Below are 18,141 nucleotides of genomic sequence, written 5' to 3'. Positions count from 1 at the left end.
CAATGCGGAGTGGGTTTGTGGAGACTCGGTTCTTCCAGATGGATTAAGAGCTGCTAGCACCAAACCCTAAATAAGCCGGGGCCACGCTATCCGGGAGGGGAAAACCCTCTTGTTTTTCGGGACAGACCTGAACATCTCTATAAGAGCCAGATTTCATGAAACTCAGATAGTGCCACAGTGGGAAAGGGTTGCGTAAATGTAATGCATTCAACTACCGACTATAGCAGTTAATTACAAAGACATTTAGCAACACACAAAACATACGTTTCATAAACAAAACATACAAACTACAAATATATAAGGGGTCTTCAAAAGTTTGTGGAAAGATTTGTATTATCTTTTAATTCCATTTTTCCATGAAACTTTAAAAAGTACCCTCGGACACCCTAACTATATCTACATATTTGTAAGTTTGATGGATAAAGATTAGACAGGAACACACATATATATGTAAAATATAAACTGTCTGATTGGGTGGGTAGAATTATGGATGGGATGTCTTTTTTTCCTAAAATTTCTTTTAAGTATCATTAAATGATGATGTGAAAGGAAGTCAAAGGGCATGTGAGGAATAAATCATTTTTCTCTTTAAGCAGTTATGTCTGCAGCTCAGAACCATAACTTTGAGAAGAGCTTCATTAAGCACAGATGAGGAAGGTCTTAGAATATATTATATAAATAAAAGTCATCATCTTTGTTTTTATGTTCATTTGCTATAATTAAAAGCACCAAGTTCATTTCAAAATTTGTTGTACATTTTCATATCAACTAATGAAAAGAATAACATTAACTAATGACAATAATTTAATAATATGTATTTTCTCATAAGCATTTATTTTAACTTGCCATTTTTTGTGTTTCACCGAACAGATATTTGCGTATATTTCATTTTACCTTTTTTGGTCTAAATTCTATGGAATAATTTCTTAAGGAAATGCTAAGTAATGTTTAAAAAGCTGCATTTGGGAATATTTATAGCAATTTTGACGGAGTGTGGAATGTCACCGCCCCAGTACAAACACACATAAAAACTAATGTTTTGAAAAGTTTTATAAAACTTTGTAGAAGATACCTATCTAATTATTTCTCTGAAATTTGCCATTCAAATGCTCTTGGGTTTTGCAAGTTCATGTGGAAAATGAAAAGAATCACTATAAACAGAACAATTAAATTCTGTTCTTAAAGCTGCACAACCTCATCCAGACAAATGGAGGACATTTGTTTCCATTATTACATTACTTTACTGATTTTTGATAAAGAACCTTCTGGAATGAGCTCTTTTCTTCCCTGCCTTCTACAGCAGAGCACCCTGCTTCAGAAGTGGTACGGCCCTGTCTGGAGGCCTCTGAGCCACTCTTACGTTGCAGGCAGGACCGAGGCTGAGATGTCCTTGGAAGAGGCAGCAGAAGGCCCCAGCAGGGCCCTTTGGAGCAACAGGGCCAGGTGAGGTGAGGGAAACTCCTCAGCCTGGGAACTCCAGCTTTTCAACTTTGTCAGTGCAACCAGAGTGGACCAAGGCAGGTATTGACTCCCTCTAACCTGACTGAGATGGTTTTAAATGTCTGCAAATCCTTTGAGACCGTTCCACCAAGAGATGGTGTTTAATTCCCCTCCCCTTGAATGTGGGCGAGCCATATGAATTTGCTTCAGTGAAGCTGAAGTGACGCCCCATAACTCTTAAGACTAGATCATAAGAGGTGTTCTGACTCTGCCTGGTGCTCTCTCTCCCCTTCTGTGAACACATGCAGGTGACCACACCTTTTTTCCCACATTGGCCATATTTTCTGACTCTACCTCTTTTATAGCTGGGAGTTCTCAAATGGCTTCAACCCTGCCTTTGTCGACCATCTCTCAGGGTGGGCGGGTGGACACTTAACATTCCAGTCTAGATTCCTGTGCGTTGATTCAGTCTGAGGGACCATGTGTCCACCCCAATCTGCCCATAGGGAAAGGCCAGCAGGTTCTGTTCAGCTCTGCCCTGTTCCGAGTTTGGGCTCCTCCTTTCCTGCTTCATCTTTTCAGAAACTGCCTGAAGTCTTTTTCCTCTTTTCTCCAGGGCTGCTGAAAGATAAGGCATGTATAAGGCAGTTCGGTCTAGGACTCTGTGCATTGATAGAAATGTTCTATATCTATGCAATCCAATATGGTAGCCGCCAGCGACATGTGGCTATTGAGCACTCGAAATGTGGCTGGTGCAATCAAGAAACAAAATTTTATGTGTTATTTAATATTATTTATTTTAAATTTAAATGGTCACATATGGCTAGTGGCCCCATGCTGGACAGCACAGGTACAGGTCCTTTGGATCTTCCCCAGGAGGACAGCTCCTTCTCTAGGCGCTTCCAATCTTTCCCTGGCCCACACCAGGTAGGTGGTTTTCCTTTTCTTTCCCTCCTGCTTCAATGATTCCTCATCCATCTCTAGTCAGGTCTTATTCTGTGAAGTTTGTCCCTCTGCCCTGCCCTTTCCCCTCCCCTAGCCTCTGGGAGAAGAACACACTTGGATTGAAGTTTTTCTCTTGCTTTGGTGTAGACTGAAGGAAGGGTGGGAGTGCCGGCAGGTTTTCCACGAAAAAGAAGAGAATGAGAGAATTAACCAGAAACAGCCAAAAATGTCAAAATATGCCCCTGCCACCCTTAATTGCAAGTTCTAGTTTAGAGGAGGCAGTCCATTCCAGCTCCCTTTCAGCTGACTACAGACTTGACAATCCAGAATAGTTGTGTGCTTTAGAATAGATGTGGAGAGTTATATTAGTTAGGGGTCTCCAGACAGACAGAACCGATAGAATAGATAGATAGATAGATAGATAGATAGATAGATAGATAGATAGATAGATAGATAGATAGATAGATAGATAGATAGATAAGAGGGGATTTATCAGGGGAATAAGCTCATGCGATATGGAAGCTGAGAAGTCCCATGACAGGTCATCTGCAAGCTGGTGACCCTGGGATGCTGCAGTGTGGCTCAGTCCAAGTCCAAAGGCCTCAGAACCCGGGGGAGTGGCAGGCAGCACTAGTATAAGTCCTATAGTCCAAAAGCTGGAGAGCCTGGAGTTCCAGTGTCAAGGACAAGAGAAGGAGAATGTATCCCAACTCAAGGAGAGAGCAAGGAAAATGCCTTTTTGTTCTATCCAGGCTCCCAGCTGGTTGGATGGTGCCTGCCCACACTGAAGGTAGATCTTCCCACTCAGTCCACAGACTTACACCCTAACCTCCTCTGGAAACACCCTCACAGACACATCCAGAAATAATCCTTTACCAGTTCTCTAGGTATTTCTTCATCCAGTCAACTTGACATCTTAACCATCATAAGAGTTTTTAAACAATTGTGTACTTTCTGGACCCCAACTCCAGGAAATCCTGATACCAAAAGTTAGTGGCCTAGGAATCAGTAGTTCGGGCCGAGCCCGTGGTGCACTTGGTAGAGTGCTGCGCTGGGAGCGCGGCGACGCTCCCGCCGCGAGTTCGGATCCTATATAGGACTGACCGGTGCACTCACTGGCTGAGTGCCGGTCACGAAAAAACGACAAAAAATAAAAAAATAAATAAATAAATTGGTAGGAATCAGTAGTTCTTAAACATCTCTTAGAGCTTCTGAATTGAACCAGGCATGGGAGCTGCTTTAACTGACACACAGATGCACTTAGGAGCTTTTGAGTTGGCCCCACTTCGTTAAATCCTCAAAGACTGTTCCGCTTTTCAAATGCTTATGCCCACTTTTCGCACTTTTTCTCTCTTCACTTCTGCACTTATTTCCGCCTCCAATTTCCTGCCTCCTTCTTCCCCCATACTCCCATACTGCTCCACCTTTTTTTAATTTTTTTTTTCCCTTGGTGGCTGGCCACTACAGAGATCAAACCATGGACCTTGGTGTTATCAGCACCACACTCTATCCAACTGAGCTAACCCACCAGCCTCCAAATCAGCTTTTTGAGGTTAGAAAAATGCATGTAGTAAATAAACTGCATGAAGAGCTGAGATTTCCTTCTATCTCTACAGTGTCTTGCCATGTATGAATCTGTGACATATGCTTTAGTAACCTTTTCTAGGTGTTTGGCTCCTGTTGCCTTGCTCTCTAAAGACGGGCTCTTTCTTAGATAAGTTTTAGGTGACAGTGCCCACAGTGTATCTATTAATAGTTTAAAATTGTCATAAATTATTATCTGGCAGTGATTCTCATATTTACTTCACCACCTCTGCTTTAGCATTGCCAAGAGTAAATGGTCTAGACATTGCATTAAAAAATAACTTCCTCTGGGACAGGCCTGGAATTCGCTGGCACAGGATTGCATCTATCTATGGATACTTCTCCTAGGAGATCAGAAGTCTTCCTGGCAGGAAGGAATTTTGTCCCAGGAAATCTACCCGCTATGGCCAGCATTATGCAAAGGATGGATGTTCAATGGCTCACATCCATTAAATGGGATTCAATCAATTTAGAGTGGATTGTGCACGTACTGCATATACGCAACTCATTTATAACCAAGGAAGAGAGGACCAACAGAAAGTTGCAGTTTGGGCAGACTTAAAAACGACCCTTAATTATTTTGGGCAAGATGATACATTCTTAAACATCTTGCTCTAGGAGATAAAAATGGGTCTTTTTGCCAGCTGTTGCTCCTTTTTTGGTGGGTGGCATCGTTCATATGATGCCATTGCTTTCTGCGGCTGCATTAGATTCCCTTTCGCAGAACTTGCAAGTAGGTTGAGCGTTCCAAGCTGCTATTCCTTGTACCTTCATCCATCCCGTTTCCACGTCAGTCGTGTTGAGCAGGGATTCCTGATGCTTCGTACTTTAGGTGACCTTTACTAGAAGCAACGGGTCATTTTCTATTTCCGCATCCTTAAAAGATTAAGGTCCACCTCGGCGCAGGACCCTCCGGAGGGTCACGCCCCCGGCGCCGCAGCCCCGGGAGCCAGCGTTCAGCAAGCTGAGCTCACATATGGCTCGGCTCTGAGGCCTTCTGGGAACTGTAGTCGGCACTTCCCTCATCCCCGCCGCCACGGCAGCGCCCCAGACTACGAATCCCGACAGGCCCTGCGCGCTGCGCCTGCGCACCTGCGGCTGGGAGGGGGCGAAAGCGCCCGGAGCGCGTCGCTGCGGGCTGTGGTGGCTGTGGCGGCTGCTGTGGCGGGCAACATGGACAACGCCGGGAAGGAGCGCGAGGCGGTGCAGCTGATGGCGGAGGCCGAGAAGCGAGTCAAGGCTTCCCACTCCTTCCTCCGAGGGCTGTTTGGGTGAGCGCCATACCGCGCGCGCCCTGGGGGACGGGGGGGGGGGTGTCTCCGTACCGAGCCCGCTTCCCGCTGCTGACCCCGGGAATCCCCCACGAACCCCCTGGGTCCCCCGAGCCTCCCAGAGGCCGTCAGCCCTCGGCATTCCCCTGGTCCCTCAAACGCCTCAGGGGCCCTCAGGCCCCGTTTGTCCCCCGGAGATCCTCCTAGGTCCCTCAGCGCTCCCCAGGATCACCCTCAACGCGTTTAGGGGCCCCAAGCGCCTTCCAGAGATCCCCTAGAGCCCCCAGCGACCCCTGGATCCCCCAGAATGCCCAGGGCTCCTCAGCCTCCGCTCGCCCTCTAGAGTTTCCAACACGCCCCCCTGCTATCCCCAGAACCTCCCAGCGGTGCTCCGTCCACACACGCTCCAGAGAACCCCGAGGGCCCCCAGAACACTCCACGCGCCTCTTGAAATCCTCGCAATGCCCAGGATCCCTCAGCCCCGCGCGCCCTCCAGAGTCCCCCAGGACCCCCGACGCCCCTCGGCTCGGCGCTGGCCCTGCGTCGGCGCAGGGGTCCCACGGCCTCGATGGTCTGCGGGGCGCGGCAGCGAGGGGTGTGCGTGGGCCCCCCGCCGTGGCGAGTAGGATTTACTCTTTGACCACGTACGAGCCCGTATCGCTCGGGAAGAGCCGGGGCCGGCTTGGGGACCCGCCCCCGCGCCTGGAGGGGCATCTGGGGGCGTCCCGCCGGGCTGTGGGTCTCGCGGGCCGCGGGTTCCAGAGGTCGGGTGTCCCTTGGCCTCGCCAGGGCCCTTGAGCCGAGTAGACACTTAGTAAATACTCATTGGGTGAGCCTAGTATTTTTCCTTCGCCAGAGATGGATTTACATAGCCAGGGCCTCCTGTTTAAATCAGCGTCTTTTGGGAATCCCGTTAATTTCCTGTAATTCTTCCATGCTCTCCTAGGGAAGGTTTTAAATTCGGAGCTTTCAAGAAGCAGAGCCTGTACTGACAGCTCCGGGTAGAGTTTTGGGCTGTTGAGCATGTGAATGATTCAGCTATTTAGGACGAAAGAGGCAGAAATTGCGTGTGCGTGTTTTGTTTCGTTTTTTCCTTTTAAAAGTGAACGATCCTCCACTGTCACCCAGACCAGATTTTCATTCTTGAGAAGGACCTGGGATAACATATTTAACCACTGCATTACTGGACAATTTTATTTCTGTACAAATTCAATTTGGACTCTTAGTTCAGAAAACACACGCAATGGGCTTGTTTTGCCAACTTCATTCTTTTGGCTGTAAATTATCATACTTTAGTGTTATTAATACATCTCCAGGAAATGCTTAAGGGCAAGTTTCATGCAGTGCACTGTAGTGTGGACCGCAAAGATGCATAAAAGTAAGGATCCCTGTTCTCAAGAACTCTCAGAGGGCATTTAACCCAGCTGGTTTCTAAATTTCTCATGTGATATGTAGCTTGAAGATAGAATAATGAATTATAAATTTTGTTTCTCCTTTAAAAGTCAGGACAATACATAAGGAACGCTACCTAAAACTTGATGCTAACACCAAACAATATTTTCTTTCTCTGATTCACAAAACATTTAAAATTAATTCATATAAAATTTAATACCATAGCACCTCGTGCCAGGAGGTGATCTTAATGTCACAGTGAGTTTCAAGTCAGGAAGTGCTTTCCTGGGAGAGTGTTTGCAACTGGTAGAGGAAAAAGCATGACAGCACTTGATGCTTGCCTTAGGTGAATACTCCTTTTGGTGAAGGGGTGTTTTGTTGTAGTTTTTAGGAAATTAGGCGAGATCTTGAGCCTATAATCCTGAAAGGATTTTGAAGATCCTTCTTTAAAGAAACATCTCTCTTTCCATTGCCTGTTGCTACCCTATGTCATTGACTGGTTATACAGGAAGACTTTCATCTTCTCCATTCACTCTTGGTTTGCACAGGAGTCATTGCATGTTAGGTCTAACCTGGATACAGCAGGTCAGTTTATTATCCAAGCTCTGGGACCTGGAGCAAGTTACTTAGCTTCTCTGTGCTTCAATTTCCTGTGCAGTAAAACAAGGATAATAATAGTACAAGTTCATCTCATTATTTGTGAGGGTTCATTGAGTTAATGTTTGTAAAACATTGAGAACCATGGATGTTGGATATGATGATTATGAGGTATTAATTAGCATATTCATAAAAATTGTTATCTCCAATTATTTATCAAGGAAGCAGATGACCAGACCGAGTAAGTGACTTTTCCAAGATTTCAAAGCCAAAGATCTTTTGGACTGATCCTTGGTCTTTTAATGAAATAAAATATCTGAAAGAGCTTTTAACTAAAGTACCATGCAGGTGTTATTTATACTATGAGGCCTGTGTTATTTCCAGTAATATTTGGCTCCAGGAAAGTTTGGAGGAAGAAAAGTAATCAGTTATATGAGTTTTAATAATATTACATAATTATTTGAAGTCCAAAACCAGACGTAGTTCTCTGTGAGTTACAATTGGATAGAGCGGGTCAGTTTATTAATGATTTTGTATCAATTTTAGATGTTTAAAATCCTACCTTATAGGTAGCATCACTTGGACCTATCATCACCTTTATGGACTGGAATACATGTTACTCTACATTCCCTCCCCCTCATTTTTCTTCCTAATGATCTACATGTTATCATGTATTTAAAACATGGTGCAATCCATTTTCATGTCTGACTCCTGGGTTAACATAACACAAAATTAACAAAACATATACCAACATGAGTATCATCAGAGCTCACATATTTAGGAACTGATCAGCTAGTGCTTGAAAGGGGACAGGTGATGCCATTTCGAGGGTGTGGCAGCCATTGAAAGGTGCTTGGCATATTGCATATATTTCATATCACAGCCATTCTCAATATCCCAACTGCAGATTAAAGCCTGTCATGAGCTCACCTCCTCCTTTAAGCAGTGTTTATCCACCACCCACTGGTTTTGTGGCATTACTGTATTCTCAGTACTATTCTACATCTCTTGCTTTTTGTTGCTTTCAGTAAAATTAGATGCAAATATGCATGTATATTCACAAGAAAGGGTCAGTCAAATATTTGTTCTGCAGGTATGGCACAAATCCCAAGTCTTGTCAGGCAAGGTGTCTGTGTTCCCTCCCTGCAGCCCTCCCTTCCCCAAAGGAGCTGACAAGGGTAGCAAGCATTGCAAGAAACCACTGTTGCTGCTGTTCTGTTTTCTGCTGGACTGCCAGTTAATGAAATAGTGATACATTTTTGTAGTTGTAGAATTAAATTAAACCTTACTTTTTCTGAAGGGTGTAGTATATTATAGTAAAACTACTACCAAAAGAGTTGTATTGTCATTTATTTATCACCAGAGATGAGCTATCAAATTTTGTAGTTAATTTCAAATTCTAATGTAGAATCTTAATGAACTGCTAATATGATCTTAAACTGGCCCGGAGTGTGACAGATAGTTTAGAATTGTGAAGGCCTGTTACTGTCCTTTCCATCTCGTTGCTAGGAGACCACAGATGGGGATAACCTGCACAGTGTACATCGAAGAAAGTGGTGTTTAAGAATGACAACGGAGAGATGTTCTTGGTAGTAGTTAATGCTGTCTTCCCTTGCTTTTCAGTGTTCTTCAATAGTAGAGTTATAAATCCGGCAGTGTCAATGCAAAATTAATGAAAGACCCTGTTGGGTTATCTTGAAATAATCATGAATGTATAATTTAGTAGCTATTTGTGAAACTTGAGAATATTTCTTAAGCATTGTAGGCTGTTAATGTCAGTATTTTACACTCACCTTTATTTCAACAAAAATTGTTTTAAGTTTGCCAAAATATGGTTGGGCCATGTGGTAGATTTTGTAAAGCTTTTAGCTCTTCTCCAGTTACAGTTGATATTCAAATGCTTTCAAATGATTTCAAAGTTCAGATTGAACTTTAAAAAATCCTTAAGCTCAGATTTACTTATAGAGACAGATGGTATAGTGTAAGAAATCTATATGTATATTTCTTATAGTAATGTAAGAAATAGGGTAATCTATATATTGGATAATTATTTTTATGTACAGTTGGCCCTCCATAGCTGCGGGTTCAGCATCTCAGATTCAACCAACTGGGGATCAAAAATATTCTAAATAAAAGACAATAAAAAATAATACAAATGTTAAAAATACAGTATAACAACTATTTATATAGCATTTACATTGTACCAGATATTGTAAATAATCTAGAAATGATGTAAAATATACAGGAAGATGTACATAGGTTATATGCAAATACTACACCCTTTTATATAAGTGACTTGAGCATCGGTGGATTTTGGTATCCATTGGAGGCTGGAGAGAGTGGTGTCCTAAAACCAATCTCCTGAGGATACCAAGGGACACCTGTTATATATGTTATCTAAGAAATGTAATAAGAAGAATAAGAAATGTATGAGAAGACCAAGTATAGGCTCTAGTTTTGTCATTTACTAGTTTGGTGATCATAGTCAAATAAATCATACTTTGTTTTTTAAGCTTTCAAATGGGCAGAGGGACAGAATCTGCTTTTCAGGGTTGTTAGAGTTGAATGAGGTGTCGGAATGCTTATTCAGCTGCACAGAGCTATATTACTGTTGTTATTAGTTTTCTAATTTTAGGTCAAGTTACAGTTTGGGTATCAAATGGTAAACCATTACCAGATTGGCCTTTTTCTGTTTGTATTTTTTCAGTATTCACTATATATTCTCCCATTCTTGTGAGACCTGTGAGATGCAGAGTTGCTTAGAAGAGGTTGGGAGGACCCAGTGGTAGTGTGTGGCTCCCTGGGAGTTTGTCCTATTTTGTTGCCGTTGCCAAGCACCTCACCCAGCTTGTGGCATGAAGTCGGCACTGGGTGGCTGTTGTTGGAGAGAACAAATATACAAATGCTGATTTTTTTTTTTTTTCTCTTGTCTGGTTTTCAAGAGCAAAGGTGTACCAAGTGAAAGGGAGTTCATGTCACTTTCTTTTATGTTTTATTTAAGTATTTGTTTATAAACATAGTAGCTATACATGGTAGAAAAATGCAAAGAGTACAGAGGGGTTTTAGTTGAAAAGTAGAATTCTCTGTGAGTCTTCCCTCTCCTTAATCCCCAGAAGTAACCATTTTTAACTCTCTTTTTAGTTCTTCTGATGGTTGCTGCCATAATTCTAAATAATTTTGGGATACTTCTACTTCCTGATTTCTTTTTTTTTTTTTTTTTTTTAAAGATGACTGGTAAGGGGATCCCAACCCTTGACTTGATGTTGTCAGCACACGCTGTCCCAAGTGAGCTAACTGGCCATCCCTATGTAGGGATCCGAACCCATGGCCTTGGTGTTATCAGCAACACACTCTCCCAAGTGAGCCATGGGCCAGCCCTCTGATTTCTTAATTTTAGACAGTATCTATTGATTCTGCTAAAAATGATGGGGAATTTATCATAACTTACATGACCTTATTTCCCCCTCTATCTATCTTACTTATTTTTCAATCTCTAAATATTACCTTCTATATATAAATTACATATTTAAACTGTAATTCTGGATCTATGCCAAATAATTCTTCAAGCTGATAAAAATTATTTTATACCTAAAATTTTTTTCAAATATTTTTCTATTTTTGTGAGTTATAGATGGTGACCATGAATATATTATCCAAATTGAGATATTTTTGAGATACCAAGAAAATGGGTGTCTATGCAGCCAGAACAAGAATCACTCTAGTTATAGAAGACTTTCTTTCTACACTATTCATAGACCTTCACATTGCATTCATTTGATTAGATGATAAGATCAGTAAAGCTTTTGTACCTTCAAGGAATTTTCAGTGACTAATACAGGTCACAGTAAGGAAACTTGGAAGTAGAATATCAGAATGTTAACAATTTCTGTATTTAAATGGAGCTTATTGTAAATAAAGATGATTTAATTAAAACAAAGTAACAGGGCCGGCCTTGTGGCTCACTCGATAGAGTGTGGCACAGGTAGTGCTGAGGCTAAGGTTCAGATCCTATATGGTGATGGCCGGTGCGTTCACTGGCTAAGCATGGTGCAGTCCGCACCAAGCCAAGGGCTCTGATCCCCTTACCGATCAAAAAAAAAAAAAAAAAAAAAAAAAAACAAATTAATAGATCAATACTTTATTGGATTAAGGTACATCTTTTTTATGGTATCTGTCAATTTCTGTTTTATCGGGTGTTCTTATTAGTGACTAGTACTGTATTCTGAAGCCCTTTTCACTGTCTATGGAGACAAACAAGATTTTTCTCCTTAAAGTTATTAATATGTTATTTACTGGATATCCTCATATTGAACTGTCCAACATTCCTGGAATAACCTGCTGTATTATAATGTATTATTTTTTTAATGGGCTGTTGGACTCTGTTTTTATGTGTTTTATTTACAATTCTTTCATGTATTGTCTTTATTGGATTGGAGAATTCATGGTACAGGTGCCACATAAAAAGAATTTGGAAGTTTTTCTTTTTTCCTGAACTCTGGTCTTTGAAGGTTTAAGTAGACTTAGAGTGAAACCTTTGGGACTTTTGGTGGGTATTTCTTTGATAACTTTCTCTTTTTTTCCTCTGGAATTTGGAACATTTAAACTTTCTATTTGTACTCAGGTAGGTTTTGGTAAATTGTATATTGCTAGCAAATTATTTCATCTAAGTTTTTAAAAATGTATTTGTAGAGTTGTGTAAAGTAGTCTTTTATGACTTTTAAAAATGTTCTGTCTCAGTAGTTATTTTCTTCTTGTCACTTTTTTTTTATTTGTGATTTTTCCCTTGATTCTGATTCTTTTTCTCCAAACAACCAGTATTTTGATTTGTTAGTTCTACTGGCTTTTTGTTTTCTGCCTTATTAATTTCTTCTACTTTTATTGTTTTCTTTTGGCTTCCCTCCCCATCCCCAGCTTGGGTGTGTGTGTTAATTTGCTGTTTTCATTATTTTACTTGTGTAGATCCAAATGTTCATGGCTGTGAGTTTTCCTTTAGAACTGCTTTAATTGTATCACAGATCCTGATATATAGTGTTTTTATTTTGGTTTGTTTCCCCTTGTATCTAAGAGTTGTTTAAGGTTTTTATTATTCCAGGAAGGGCCTTTTTGTATATTATTATTAATTTCTAGGTTTACTTCATTATGGTCAGAAAACTTACTGAGAGTTTCTTTGCCACCTGATATATGGTTGGTGTTCTGTGCCCTTTAGAAGAAGGTGGATATTCTCTTAACAGGGTTTGATAGAGATCCCTAAGATTTAGTTATGGATTTATATTGTCTAGGCTGTTCATATCCTTATTTATTTTTTGTCCACTTGATTTTCTTTGGGATAAAAAGGGTGTCTTAATGTTTCCCCTTATAAGTGTATTTCTATCTCCTTGTGTCTCTTGTAGTTTCTGCTTTATAAAGGCAGCTACTATGTTTTGGTGTATAGATATTCACAACTAATATCATTTCATTATGAATTGTATCTTAAACATTATGATGTGAGCTTCTTTATCTTGTCTAACACTTTTGAACCCAAATTCTACTTTGTCTGATTCTAGGGTGATAATCCCTGCTTTCTTATTGTTTGTGTTTACCTGCTTTAGGGCCGCATTATGTAAGAGGATACTATATTCTGCCTGTTGCCATGTACCCTGTGCTGCCCAGCTCTCCCCTCCCCACTCAGACAGTCATGAGATGAGGGGAAGGGATGCATGCTTCATCTGAGCAGAAGTGCAGGGTCTATCCTGTGCCTCTGCCATGGCTTTTTTCCTTCTGTAAGAAAATAGAAATACAACCTAGGTAGGGGCTACATTACAGAATAGAGAATGATGACACTTGGAGAAAGAACCAGAAGTCACAGCAGGCCTGCAGTATCAGGTAAAGTGAATGAGAGAAGCCTTTGGGAGATAACAGGATTATTTGATGTGACAAATCTAACAAGAGCTGGTTGATGTACAGTCGTCCCTCAGTACCCTCAGTGTCCACAAGGGATTAGTTCCAGAACCTCCAGCAGATATCAAAATCTGCAGGTGCTTAAGTCTCAGATATAAAATGGCATAGTATTTGCATATATCTTGTGCATCCTCCCTTATACTTTAAATCATCTCTAGATTACTTAATAATGCCTAATACAATGTACATGCCTGTAAATAGTCATTATATTGTGGTGTTAAGTGAATGATGACAAGTGAAAAAAGTCTGTACATATTCAATATTGATGAATTTTTTTTTCCTGAATATTTTGACCACAATTGGTTGAACTCATTGATGCATAACCCTCAGATACAGAAGTCCTGACTGTATTTGGGATACTTCTGACCATTTCTTTATTTTAAGCCTTTCATAATACCTTTATTTTTTATTGTCTCTCTTGTTTTGAATACACAGTTGGGTTTTGTTTTGTGAGCAAATCTGAAAATGACAGGTGCATGATTTCTATATTTGCTTTTGTTTTGAGGAACACGTGGGAAAACTTTCAAAACTGTTATGTGGACAGTTTCTTCTATCTAGACACTGTGCAATCAGCATTGTTATTGCAGCCTGTGTGCCAGGCCTTGTGCTGGTCCCTCTCCCTAGAGCTTCAGTCTAGTGGTGAAGGAGAGAGATTGCTGGTAAATCATGAGAAGAAAAATTATTCTGTTTGGTGGGGTTCCCTCCTCCCAGGGTCCCAGGCACTACTAACAGTGATTGCTGTTTTTAGTCCTTCCACACAGCTTGACACCCCTCCAGGGTATCCTGATGGTAGAGCTGAAATTTGCCTCTAGTTCTGCATGCACATCATCACAGCAGTGTCATTGACACTTTTTATAATATTTCTACTCTAATATCTTGTGAATTCAGAGGCAACTTTGTTTCTACCTCAGCACTTGTCACCTTTTTCTTTTGAGTACATCTCATGATATGTGTGCTATTGTTTCCCACAATTCTACCTTAATGTCTCCGCCTCCCACCCACAGTTTTAAAATAGTATCTACTATCATTGCCAGTGTTTCCCAGTGCTCTAAAGTAGTTATCATTTAGGATGGGGAAAAATCAAGTCTTTAGATTTTTTGAGGATTAATTGCTTTTCATAGCTCTGCTGTTCACTGGCACCTGGTGGGACATGTTGTGGCTTTGACCACGTTTCAACAGAACTTGGGGACATTGGATGCTCCCTGAGACCTCTTTCAGCCCCGAAGTTTGATTTTCTTTTCTCAACATTCTGACCTCCTTGTGGGCAAGGCACTTCTTTGCTTAGTATTTCCTGGCACATGTTGATTTAAGTATATATTTCTTGAATGAGTATGGTCAAGAAGAAGGGGAGTCTGCCTTGCCCCTGGAATTGAGGGTTTGGTTCAGCTGGGACTGTTGGGTGGTGGCGGTTCTTATGGAGGCTGGTCAGCGTTTTCTTTCATGGTGGAGAATTTTCTTCTTCAAGGTCAGAATTTCACAATACCAGAAAATAGTTAACTTAGATCAGTTTAGTTTTCTTAATGTCAACTTAGTGCCATGTGCTTACATTGTATCACTTTATAAGGTAGATTCCCTCACAGAGTCTTGTTTCTGTTTTTTGAGGATCTTCTACCCCACTGTAGGGGTCTGGGTAACAATCAGTTGAATTATTTGAATGGGAATTCTGAATATTTGTCCATAAAACTTATAAAAATTAACTTATAGGTATATAAAACAAAGTAGGTTAATTTCAAAAGTACATTGTTTCATGAAGTTTTAAAGTTATGTTTCATTTATGGCAAGTGAGTTTTCTCTAGTGTTTTTCAAGGAGAATTCTTCTGGTAATTCTGTTTTTGGAGAGGTGAGGGTCTCATAGTCTTAGGGTTCATTCAGTATTTTTGTAAAGATCATTGAACTTGAAGTCAGGTTTCAGCTATACCACTAATATTGGCTGGCTGATGTTGGGTGAGCCATTGACTTCCAGATACCATTTTCTTTTCTGTAAAATGGAGATAGTGTCTTTCATGATTGTTGTAATAGTGAAAAAGACATAACATAAGTCAAAATGTATTGCTTAAAACCTAGTGTAATGTAGCAGTTCCATTATTCCTAGCTCTATCTGTCTCTGAAAATAATAAGATAAAGTGCATTTTAATTAAGCTAGTTTTATTTGGAAACCTTTAATAAGAATGATTGCACTATACTTACAGTTCAAGATCCCTTGTATTCGTTAGAAAAAGAAAAAGAAACAAAAAAAAAAAAAACAAGAAACAAGAAAGTGGCAAACCTTTGTTAGTTCCAAGGAGCTATGGCTAAAATTGAGAGCATTCTCATGTTCGGAAGTTTTTATTATAAATTTGAAGTGGGAAAAAAGGGACATGAGGGTGTGAGAGAAAGCTTGCATATTCTGACACTTCAGTTTTGGTGTGGCTTGTTGCCATCCTGTCATTCATTGTGTGAGATAACCGCCAAAGGTTTTTCTTTTTTGTTTCTTTCATTTTGGGGGGTGGGGTGGTGGTGGTGTTAATAGCCTTATTGAGATGTAAGTCATATACCATACAATTCACCCATTTAAAGTGTACAATTTATTGTTTTTTAGCATATTAACAGAAATGTTCAACCATCAGAACAATTGTAGAACATCTTCATCACCCCTAAAAGAAACCCTGTACCCTTTAGCTGTTACTTCCCCGGCCTCCCCATTTTTCTTGGCACTCCCAGGTCTAGATGTCTTTGTCTGTTTGGTGCTGCTGTAACAGAGTAGCTGAGACTGAGTAAGGTGTAAAGAACAGGAATTTTTTTCTCACATTTCTGTAGGCTGAAAAGTCCAAGATCAGGGCATTGACGTCTGATGAGGGCTTTCTTGCTGTGTCCTCACATGGCAGAAGGTGGAAGGGTAAGTGGGTATGAATGTTATGTCCCAATGTAACAGAGGAGAAAAAGAGAAAGAACCCACTCCCACAGGCCCTTGTTATAGCAGCATCAATCACTGATTATGCTCTGCTCTCATGACCTAAACACTTCCCATTAGGCCCAGCTCCCAATACTTGAATGGGGATTAAGTTTCAACATGAGTTTTGGAGGGGACAAAAACATTCAAACCATAGGACTAGGCAAACACTAATCTGTTTTCTGTCTCTATAATAGTTTGCTTACTCTAGACCTTTCATATAAATTATATGAATTATATTGTAACTGGCTTCTTTCACTTTGCATAATATTGTCAAGGCTCAACCATGTTGTAGCATGTATTGGTACTTTATTCCTTTTTTATTGCTGAATAATAGTCTATTGTATGTATATATCACATTTTATTTATCTGTTTGTCAGTTGATGAACATTTAGGTTGTTTCTACTCTCTGGCTATTATAATTAATGCTTCTGTGAACAATGCTGCTGTGTATTTGTATACAAGATTTTGTGTGGACATATGTTTTCATTCCACCTAGGAGTGGAATTGCTGGGTCAAGTGGTAATGCCAAACCATTTTCCAAAGTGGCTACACCATCTTAATTCCTATCAGCAGTATACAAGGGTTCCAGTTTCTCTACATCCTCCTTAACACATATTATTGTCTGTCTTTTGATTCTAGTCATCCCTGTGGGAGCCACGTGCTATTGCATATGTGGTTTTGATTTGCATTTCCTTTATACTTATGGTGTCAAACATCTTTTCATGTGCTTAACGACCATTTGTATATCTTCTTTGGAGAAATGTCTGTTCATATTTTTTGCTCATTTTTTAATTGGGTTATTAGTCTTTTTATTGTTGTGTTGTAGGACTTCTTTATATATTCTAAGATACAAGTTCTTTATGAGACATATGATGTCTCAAAGGTTTTTATGCCTTTAATACATGGACTTAGTTGTAATAACCATCCTGATTGAGTACCTACTCTGGGTCAAGCTCTACATCGACAACTATACATAGTTTACTTCTTTTTATTCTCATAACAACCCAAAGGTAGAGGTAATATTAATCTAAGTTTGCATATGCAAAATCTAAAGTACAAAGAAGTTAAAGAACATTACTCAGGGTCAGACTGTTAGTAGTTACTGCCTAAGGTCTGAGTCACAACTGGGCCTTGCTGTGTTGCCCAGCTTCTACTCTGCAGTAGGACTCGATGTTAATATGAAGCCACAGGCCCCTCTGCTGGAGCTTATTGGAGTTGCTGGCATGTGTGTTTGCACTCTTTCATGTGCATATCGTGCCCAGTCCCCAAGAGTCAGCCTTGACCTCTCCTGTCTCTGATTCCTTATGTCCGCACTCCACTTTGAGTTCCTCATTGTGTGTACTGCATAGTTAGAGTCTACTGTGTCTTGGTTTTTCTCTGGTTATTTTATATTTATAATGTAGATAGACAGATAAACATCTCTCCAAGAGGGGCTTTAGCATAGTAAAAGCAAGGTTGAATTAGAAAACTCTGGAGGAATTAACAGAGGATTATTTTGGCTTTTATATAAGAAGAAATTTCTAAGCAGCTAAATTTGTCTTTCAGTAGAATCAGCTGCCTGCTGAAGAACTTCCCAGAACTGTATGTTTTCAAGCAGTAGTAGAATGCCCTTCTGTTAGGATGTCATAAAATACATTTCTATACAGGGTGAGGAGCTGGACCCGAAGGCCCCTTACATGTTGGAGAAAGGCTTGCCCCTACCAGAGTCACAGATAATACAGCGTGGCACTTTCTCATATGCTTTGGCTTCAGATTTTGGTTTTATTTTTTAAGTCTGAATAAACATAGTACTAAACTATTGAAAAATAACAGGATAAAGATGCTTTATCCTTGAAAATTTAATCTCCTTCGAAAAATGTACTTCTGACTCTCAGCCTAACATAAAACTTCTAGTTTTTGTACATGGAAAGGACTGTGGTTAAGGGTATAGCCTCTGGGTTCAGGCAGATTTATGTTTGAGTCTCAGTTCTGAAGGATCTTTACTATGTGACTTTGGGCTAATTACTTTTACCATTGTATGCCTCTGTTTCCTCATCTGGAAAA

The 18,141-nt window shown here is 40.4% G+C and overlaps 1 protein-coding gene across 3 annotated transcripts in view; it reads left to right on the top strand.

Moving 5' to 3' along the window:
- The first annotated feature begins 5,142 nt into the window (after window positions 1-5,142).
- Window positions 5,143-18,141, top strand: part of NAPB (NSF attachment protein beta) — a 40,564-nt gene continuing 27,565 nt past the window's right edge. For all 3 annotated transcript variants that reach the window (XM_063115086.1, XM_063115085.1, XM_063115084.1), the window contains exon 1: window positions 5,143-5,240. In XM_063115086.1, the coding sequence (XP_062971156.1) occupies window positions 5,143-5,240 (98 nt within the window). The remainder of the gene's footprint in view (window positions 5,241-18,141) is intronic.

This window comes from Cynocephalus volans, chromosome 11 (genome assembly GCF_027409185.1).
Source record: "Cynocephalus volans isolate mCynVol1 chromosome 11, mCynVol1.pri, whole genome shotgun sequence".
Lineage (NCBI taxonomy): Eukaryota > Metazoa > Chordata > Mammalia > Dermoptera > Cynocephalidae > Cynocephalus > Cynocephalus volans.
Note: the sequence above shows the minus strand (reverse complement) of the source record. Positions and strands in the feature narration are given on the sequence as shown.